Source organism: Nicotiana attenuata, chromosome 1 (genome assembly GCF_001879085.1).
Source record: "Nicotiana attenuata strain UT chromosome 1, NIATTr2, whole genome shotgun sequence".
NCBI classification, from domain to species: Eukaryota; Viridiplantae; Streptophyta; class Magnoliopsida; order Solanales; family Solanaceae; genus Nicotiana; species Nicotiana attenuata.
In genome coordinates this window covers 36911587-36921516 of record NC_031989.1, presented here as the reverse complement: position 1 = coordinate 36921516, position 9930 = coordinate 36911587, and the positions used below count along the sequence as shown (strand labels likewise).

General features: G+C 36.6%; 1 protein-coding gene across 1 annotated transcript; it reads left to right on the top strand.

Moving 5' to 3' along the window:
• Nucleotides 6808-8753, top strand: LOC109224773 (60S ribosomal protein L37a). Its single transcript, XM_019389295.1, has 5 exons — nucleotides 6808-6915; nucleotides 7726-7765; nucleotides 8154-8242; nucleotides 8337-8419; nucleotides 8498-8753. Exons 1-5 carry the CDS (start codon nucleotides 6913-6915, stop codon nucleotides 8559-8561), a joined length of 279 nt encoding a protein of 92 aa, XP_019244840.1. The 5' UTR covers nucleotides 6808-6912; the 3' UTR covers nucleotides 8562-8753.

Sequence of the window (9930 nt, the reverse complement as noted above, 5' to 3'; positions counted from 1 at the left end):
AGCGATACGTCCTTAACGGCTTCCGCCGGTCTCGGAACCTCAGACACCAGCTCGATGTCGTCTTCAAGAACTATGGTCACTGTCTCACGGAGGGTAAAATCATCTATCATAAAATCCACGGGCCGAGCAACCCTGTCACCAACGTCCACTAACCTTTTCTTACGGGGCACCAAATCCCCGTCACTTGGCGATGATTCCCCCTCCTCGTCCACAAGATGGTACAAGGGGGAAGCTTGAGGCTCCATTGTTGTCATATCCGTAGATGGAGAAGAAATTGATGTTGAAGCAGCAGTAGGTAGGATCGAAGAGCAAACAGACCTAGCCGCGGTCATAGAGGGGGCAAAAGCCAAGGAGGAAGTAGCTTTCCTCTTACGAAATGCAAGTGGGGGAGCTTTCGGCTTCCTCGAAGGCGCTCGGGCTGGAATTGAAAGAAGCGCAAAAGAAAAGGTCAGCCATAACAAACTATAAGAGGAAAGCGACTAAAAGGCCAAAACGAAGAAACTCACTGGTTAAGGAGGGAGCGGGCCCGAATTTCTTAAAAAAGCCTGGCCACTCACGAATTCCCGCGATGTGAGGGAGGAGCCGGCCGACCTAATCAGAAATGTCCACGACCAATGGAGGGGGCGTAGTCTTGGTTACATAAGAGAAGAGCAAGAGATCAGAACCCACGACTAAACAAGTAAATCGAACGCCTCAATGAAGAGAAGTTAGACACATACGAGTGTGATTCCAAGTTTTGGGGAAGCCGTCAGCGTTGACCACCACGTCCTCGGTTCTAACAAAGAAAAAATTGTGCCAGAACTGACGGTTCGCCTTATCATCCATCTTCACAGCCGGGCACTTGCCCCCTCGATGGCGAAGGTTTAACATTGTCCCCCTATAGAAATCGGGGGCAAAGAGATGCATCAAATGCCGTAATATGATCTCGACCCTGGCCAATACCGCAAACTTAGTAATCATCCTAATGAGCTTGTAGATATATGGGGCGAGCTGAGCCTCGGAAACGCCATAGTAACGGCAAAATTCCTCTACCAATGGGAGAAGGGGAAGAGTGTAGCCAACATGAAAGGGGTAGGCGTAGAACGCACAATACCCGGGGCGGTGGACTTGTACCACATCCCGCTCTGCAGGGAACAACTCGATGCGAGTGCGAATGTCGAATTTAGCCCTAAGCTTTAATAAATCGGCCTCTTTCATCGCCGACACAGAGACCTTGGGCTCAGCCTCGGGCGCCTTTGAAAAATCAGATATGACCTTCTTACCACGAGGAACTATCTCCTCCACCTTAGGGAAGTTCTCATCCTCAACGGCAATAGAGATGCCCTCCACGTGGGGAGGAAAAACCATCGCTAAGGGAACGGGGCTATTTTCCTCGCCGGGACCAGAAGATATGTTAGCCATAGTTTTGACAAAAGAGAGGGTATTCAAGTAACGAAGAGTAAAAAGCAACAGGGATTGCTATAGCAGGAAAAGAAGATTCCCAACAATGGAATAAGAAAAAGGCACAAGGCTTCAATATGGAAAATCCGTAAAACGCGAGTGTGTGCCTTCACATCCCTGTTTATAAGAGCTCAGACATCGAAACCAAGAAATTATGCCATCATTACTTAGCACCAATATCGAAGCAACAAATCCAATTGACAGATGCACACGAAAACGACGTAACGCATCGGGAAAATGCACCATAATGACGCATGATGTCATGACATCACTTTAATCCAGAAACGACGTAACTCGTAAAGTTGCGGATCACGAAAGACCACGTTGCCAGCTCATCTCAAACATTGCGACCCGACCCACTCGTTCCACCTTCTCGACCACGACAAACAGAGTCCGCTCATCAAGGCCGTCTGAGGCCGACCTCAATAAGCGGAGGGACTAACTATATAGTCAAAATCTGCCCTAAAGTATTTAAGACAAGATAACACTAAAGGAAGAGCCTTCAAGACGTCATCAGTCGAGGTCGACTAGAAAGCAGCGAGATTCGTGGTCGAGACGTCAACAATGGTCAAGGTCGAGCACCATTGACATAGCTATAACAACTAGTTTTCAAAATAGGGTATTAAAGATAATATTCTAGTGGATATTATCTACACTTGTACTATTAAGGTTTGTTAGGGATATATCTCATATAAATAGAAAAAAAGATAATGATGTATGGCAGGTGATATTCGTTGGTAAGAATACTCTTTGATAAAAATATTCTCTCTCTCTTACTACGATACAAACAATACCTTTTTTGCCAAGATTCTTGTCCACATTATTCCATATTTTCTAACAGATCCGAGGATAATTCGAACATTTAAGGATTTGTGTGTCATTCATCATTGTCAGGATGAATAACATCCAGCTTCTCCTTTATCGGGTGAATCATTCATTTATTTACCCAAATGCCATTTATTATTATTCAATGCTATTTAATGCTCATTGGTTGCATCTTCATGAGCCAAGAGCCGCACTTTTTGGTCAAACATGACTCACTTCATGAATGTTTGAGTGAACTGAACTCATATTATTTCGACTCACTTTATTAACAATTAAATCATAAAAATTTGCTACAACTCATTATGGATTTTCCTATTCATGTTAACTCTTGTGGAGTTGTGGTTCTTTCCATTACAATGTGCTTGGTAGTAGTAAATTTCCAGCCGCACTTTCAACTAGGGGTATTAAATGGGCGGGTGAGCCGATTTTGGACGGGTCAAAATGGATTGAGTAAATAATTGGTCGGATAATCTGACTCATCCAAAAATTATTTGGGTCAGGATGAGCTAAAATTTGAGTCATAGCTCAACCCGTCCAACTCTTGTCAAGCTTTACTTAATATGTGTTATTTTCTTATGAATTGTATAGTTATTAAATGAGACTTTTTTTTTTCTTTTGCTATGGTCATATATAACATATCAAACAAAAAAAAAATTCTAAGATTTTTTGGTAAAATTACTCATGGATCAATATAAGCCAACTTTAAATGAGTTGAAACAAGATGGACTGAGATGGGTTGGACGAGTTATTTGAGCTTGGGCCAAATTTGACAGTCCTACTTTCAGCTATAAATAGGGGTGGGCATAGCTTGGGCAAACCCGAAATCCAAACCGAAATTTGAATTTCTTGGATTTTTGGTTTAGATTTTCGGATTACGGATTGGATTTTGGATTTAATTTTTAAAATATTTGGATTTCGGATTGGATATTGGATTTGGTACTTCGAATTTTTGGATATCCGAAAATTCGAAATTCTTATATTTTATATTTAGTCAATTATCCATATGTCAATAGTAATAAGTTCAATACCATACCCAATAAATCTCATATATTTAATATTAATTACTAAGTTACTATGAGAAGACTTTATATTTGGACATGGTTTTACTATTTCTACTTCTTATCTGCAGTACTAATGTCTCTATTGTATAGTTTTATTTTTTTATATAATAATTTTATTAGTTTAATACTTCATTTGGATGATTGCGGTGAGAATGAGGAACTTTTCACACAATTTAACATAAGTACTTCATTTAGATATTTATTTTTGTAAAAAGAAGAAACATCTCAACTTATAAGCTCAAAACCGAAAATCCAAGATATCCAAACCGATTAATCTGAAACCGAACTTAAAAAATCTGATCCAATCCGAACTTATTTGGATTGGATTTGGATTGTCATTTCGTCAATCCGAAAACAAAAATGAAAATCCAAACCGAAATTTCATATGCAATCCGAACTGCGCGAATGGCCACCCCTAGCTATAAATACTCCACCATATAACATCCTTCTTTCTTATTTCCAAAACTTGATAGTTCCTTCCTCCTCTAATTTTCCCTTTTTGGTCCCAACGGGTCACTTGTTGCAGTTATGTTCTACTCTTTCAACAATTCTAATTCTTGTAGCATCCCTAAATTGTGACAATATTCTGTATTTATTCTCAATAATTTCGCTAATGAGTTAACTGTGACGGTACACGATGAATTACCTAAAAGTTTTATTCGTGTCCCGATCTTTAAGTAAAACACAATATAAAAACATCTAGATCATAAATAAACGACTCATCTAAGCTTTTTTTACTCTAGTTTCTAACTTTTTAGTTATACATTCTCTTCCGGATTCTCAACTATAAGAATGCTACTCGGTAGTTAGGCATATTATAACATGCTAGAGTTTGATTAAGTTTGTATAAACTTGAATGAGTGATTTTTTTCTATCATTTAACTAGTTGACTTATAGTTAGCTTTTTATTTATTTTTTACCTTGGAACGTTGTTTATCTATATATCAATTATAAAAAAATAATAAGATACTATTAAATTGCCATCTACTACTTTGAAGGTTAAACTTATCTCATTATTTCACATAGAATTCTTAAGAATATGAATGTTTATTTCAAATGAGAATATGAAATTAAAAGTCATTTAAAATATTTTAAAATGTTAAGAAAGTGATATGACAAGTACTCTTGAAATTTATTTGACAGAAGAAGAAAACACTTAGGGGTCGTTTGATTGCCGGAATAAAGATATTAATTCAAATATAAAATTTGAGATTATAGTTATCATATTTTAATTGTGGATATTAGTTAATCTCAGATATTCCATAATTATAATTATGAGATATCCCATAACCGAACCAAATGAACCTTAAAGCTATACAATATTTTTTATTGGGGAAACTACCAGCTATGTCCATTTATAAGTAGCTCATTACAAAAATTGGCTAATTCATAAAATATTACTAATATTAGCCAATTAGCTATTTGCAGCAAAAAATATCAAAATTTTGCTTTCTTTTGAGTGAGTGTTATTAGAATAGACTTGGTACATCTTAAGGAGCTTGAATCTCAGTTTTGGGATGATTTATTGAAGTTTTGAGGTGGTTTGAATTGAAAATTCGAAGTAAAAACTGAACTGAAAAAAAATGAGATGTGTATCATTTGTGTATCACATATGTATCATATTTGTATCAATTGTATATCACATGTATATATATATATATATGTATACCAGTGTGTGAGATACATGCATGATACATGTTTGATACGTGTGTCGCAGAAGCATTGTTTTGAACTCGATTTAATTACGGATTTTGATACAAAACCAATCCAAATCACCTCCAATCTTCCTCAAATTTTGTATATTGACTTATCTATATGTTTTCAACTATACCCATTAAAAAAGTTCCTTTTTTGCTTAGATTTTTGGAATATTGTATTTTTTGTATTTCATCACTTATTTGCTATCTCATCCATGAAATTTCCTTTCTGTCTTGAATCTAACGTTGCTAATCACGCTTAAAAATATGGAAGGTGATTTTTGCATGTGATTCTTGAGAAAGAACCTTATTTATTTGGTTTTTTAATTTATATATGTGATTGCTAGTTTTGGTAAATCTATGATTAATGGCTGGAGGTTGGTAAGTTGAGACTTATTTGGGACATTTGTGTAAGTTTTCCTATAAGCAATAAACTGTAAAAATTGCACGGGGCGCCCTATTTGGTCGCCCCCATTTAACCTATACCCATTTTTTTTAAAAAGTTTTAACTTGTACCCACTTTTTAAACAACTTCAGCCCCCTTTCTCCTCCTCATTCTCCTCTTTCGTTTTCTTCTTCTTCTTCTTTCTTCCGCTTCTGTTGGTGCTGCTATGAAATTTCAGTTCATGGAATGATTGCCATAAGTATGTTTATCAGATTATTTAAAAATAAATTATAAATAATTACGTAAGTTAGTAGACAATAATTTGTGAATATTTCCACGTACGAGAAGTTTAAGGTCACACTTAGTGATTCTTTTCATGATATTTCTGTTCTTTTCACATTTATTGTTTCCAAAAATTATGATTTAGATACTGTTGGCAATCTGATTATTTTATAGTAGTAATACACTATGAAAGAATAAGGTGATTATTTATCTAGTATGTTAGAAAGCTTTTTCAAAAACTCCAGCTTATATAGTGCTGAAGTTTTTACAAATAAACTAAATAACTTCAGCATCTTCTGCTGAAGTTTTTGAAAAAACTTTATGACAAAACTAATGAATCCAGGACAAAAAAAACTTCAGCTTATTTAGTGCTGAAGTTTTTACAAATAAACTAAATAACTTCAGCATCTTCTGCTGAAGTTTTTGAAAAGGCTTTATGACAAAACTAATGAATCCAGGACAAAAAAACTTCAGCTTATTTAGTGCTGAAGTTTTTACAAATGAACTAAATAACTTCAGCATCTTCTGCTGAAGTTTTTGAAAAAGCTTAATGACAAAGCTAATGAATCCAGGACAAAAAAACTTCAGCTTATTTAGTGCTAAAGTTTACACAAATGAACTAAATAACTTCAGCATCACAAAACTTCAGCTACTAGAATGCTTAAGTTCAGCAATCACAAATAAAAACTTCAGCAAATAGAGAACAAAACTTCAGCACTAGAATTCTTAAGTTCAGCAATTACAAACAAAAACTCCAGCACACTTGGTTCAACAATTTTTGCTACTTCAGGCCTGTCTACTGGAATGCTGAAGTTTGCGTGATTGCCTTTGCTACTTCATCCCCGTATGCTGAAGTTACGCGAAAAAGTGGGTACGGTTGTGATTTTTTTTGCAAAGTGGGTACAAGTTAAAACATGAGTCAAAAAGCGGGTATAGATGCAAATGCCCCCAATAAACTTGTCCAAAAAGGCCATAAAAATGTTCTTTCACGAAACTTGTCCAAGAAGATCAATAGCTAAATGGGCCTGTAATCGAGAGAAAACTCCCTACTGGGCTGTAGGGCAAAATCCATGTTAGGATCAATTGAAAGAGACTCGAATCGGGCCACTGATATAAAAGCACCAAAGCATAGCTGATTCTTCGCAATCTAGGGTTTTATTGCAGCAGCCGCGGCTTCTTTTCTCTTCCATCAGGTCTCAGGGTGCTTCTGTAGCTCGCCAAAATGGTACTCTTTACTGTTAAACCAGACGAGCATTACTTTTTTGGATATTCAGTTGTTTGCAATTTGAATAAATATACGATGTAATTGTTGAATGCAATTTGTCGGATTTCATCTTGTATCGTTTTAATGGCAATGCAGTTCCTGGGTGAAGTGTCGAATTAATCCTCAATTAGATGAAATGTTTGGTTAAATAATTTTGTTGGTGTCTCTGTGTCTCTCAGTGTGTGTACCAGCTGAAGTGCTAAGGTAGCTAAGTTGGAGGTTTTAAGCTTATTATATGAGCCTTTCTTTTGTGTTTGGTGTTCAACCATATAAAAATGGGTGCTAATGTTCTTCCACTGTATCACTCCATTAGCTGGTTATTACATGCATAGCTAGGTCTAGAACATGTAATGGGTAAGGAGACTTATGATTTTTCTTATAGGTAAGGAGACTCTTGTGATTTTGTTGACATGGCTAACATTCTCTGCCTTTACATTCTAGAATCTAAAACCTACTATTATGCATTTAAAATATTTTTGACTAAATATATACACATCCACATTACAGTTTGAGCCTAAGGCAATGGGTTTGCGTGAATCCACTGTTGCATAGCTACATCTTGCTGACTCATACTTAATGGTTGCCTGAATAGGATCAAGTATATAGCTGTCTAACTGTTTTGGGTTGGTGATGTATTGATTCTTTGGTGTAATCTGATCTCTTATCTTTTCTTGTTTGGCTGCATGGATATTTCTCAAACTTTTTCATAACCTTTTATATTATCATTTTAGCTTGACATGCTTGTTAAACTGTACTTTTATTTCGACACAGACCAAGAGAACCAAGAAGGCTGGTATCGTCGGGAAGTATGGTACGTGTCTAAAATGCTACTATGATTTGTGTTACTTTTGTATTTTAATGGTGAAGTAGTGTATTCTAGAAGATTTCATGCCTTAAGAGGAAAAAATGAACTACATTTGGATTTGCAGCTTAAAGTTAATTTAAATGCTTTTCTCCCAAAAAAATTGTGATAATGATTTGCTAAAACGTTTAGTATAACAACCACAGTTATATTAGTGAAACATAGTGTCCGTTACTTCATTGCTGGTTATGATTTTGTTTGTTATTTGCTATGGTACTGCTAGAGGTATCCTCTAAGCCCCCCCCCCCCCCCCCCAACAACAAGTTAAGGGGAGGTGCATATTTGTTTGTTGGTTTGTCTAATGAAATCTTTGAATAACCTCCTCTTTCTCTTATAGGTACCCGTTATGGTGCCAGTTTGAGGAAGCAGATCAAGAAGATGGAGGTCAGTCAGCACAGCAAATACTTCTGTGAGTTCTGCGGAAAGGTACAATTCCCATGTGTTTTTATATGATTGTTTGCTTTAGAGCACGAATTCATAATTACATCAATAATAATGTCTCTATGTTCTTATGTTGTAGTATGCCGTCAAGAGGAAAGCTGTTGGAATTTGGGGTTGCAAAGACTGCGGCAAAGTGAAAGCTGGCGGTGCTTATACACTGAAGTAATTATCATCTGGACTCTTGCTGTTCTCTTTCTTAATCTGTGCTTGAAGTACTAATTTTTTTCTCCTTTCTTCCAGCACTGCTAGCGCTGTTACCGTAAGGAGCACTATTCGAAGGCTTAGGGAGCAGACAGAGAGTTAGAGTCATTTAGCTGCTTATTGAATTTTTAAGGAAGTGAAGTTGAATCTTGATTTTGCTATTAAAGAGGTGTAATTTGTACTGTGTTTGAAAATTTTGATTTATCCTAAGGATTGGAACAATTTTCCCAACATGACATGTCCAGATCTTACTTCTATCTTAATCAAGTTGAAGTTGAAAGGGTTTCATGTTTCCTAGCTTTGCATGCTTATGTGTTGGGCACTAGGTGCTGTAGAAAAGCTGCACGATTGTTTGCTGATGTGCTCTTTCATTATGATTTAATTTGAACATCATTTGTTGTTGGCTTGTTTGGTATGTCTGAAACCATTCTCTGGAATTTACAGTAGGAAAAAGTTTTCTTTACAATAGTTCTTCAGCTTCTACCCTCTTAAATAAAGTTGCTAACAGCAGAAAATTTACAGTAAGTTGTTTGCACTATATTCAGTGTTTTATTAGTTATCCAGAATAGCACGAGATGTGTAAGTGGCTTTATTTTATTTATGAATGAATACTAGTAATGGTTGCTTGTGGTTTTGCATTAGTTGGAAAAACTTTGTTTTCCTTCTCGTAAATCTTAATATTGTTTTAATTTTGGTATTGACTACGTGCAGTGAAGAATTGTGTAAAATTTGATTTAGAGTTTTCTCTTTCAAATCCTTTTTCTTGTGCAGTAATGTTGATATGATAATTCCTGGTGTAAGATTTACTGTTTCAACAGGGTGTTTTGGCAGAGTTATAACTCGTGTCATGATTTATGGACGATCCTGTTCGATTACTTGACCTCTCGTTCCTGCACTTTTGTCCCAACTCTATGCTTTTCAAACAGTTCTTCCAAATACTTTCAAATATTCTGGACCAGCCTTTTTTCCCCAGTTATAAGTAATATTCTTTATTTGAGTATTGGGCACATGTTGAGGAGAAGCCTGGATGCCCCGGTAAGGAGTTGTGAGCGGCTGGCCTTGACGGATATGAGGTGAGGTAGAGGGCGACCTAAGAAATATTTGGGAGAGGTGGTCAGGCAGGACATGGTGTGGCTACAGATTTTCGAAGACACTTCCCTTGATAGGAAGTTGTGGAGGTCGAGCATTAGGGTTGTAGGCTAGGAGATAGGAGGTTAGTCTGATAGTGTTCTGTTTTTGGCAGCTAGTGGCTCCAGTTGTGTCCTTAGTATTTCACTAGGGTTGTCGGTTAGGTTGTAAGAAGATAGTCTGGAAGTGTTTTGTCCTAGGATGTTAGTGGCTCTTGCCGTGTCCTTAGTATTCCATCGCGTCTGTGTTACTGTTCCATTATTATTGCTTAGGGTTATTACTTGTCTCTCTATTTTTTGGTTGTTACGTTGTTGGGGTTATCTTTCTGGATTCCTTTGCTGTTA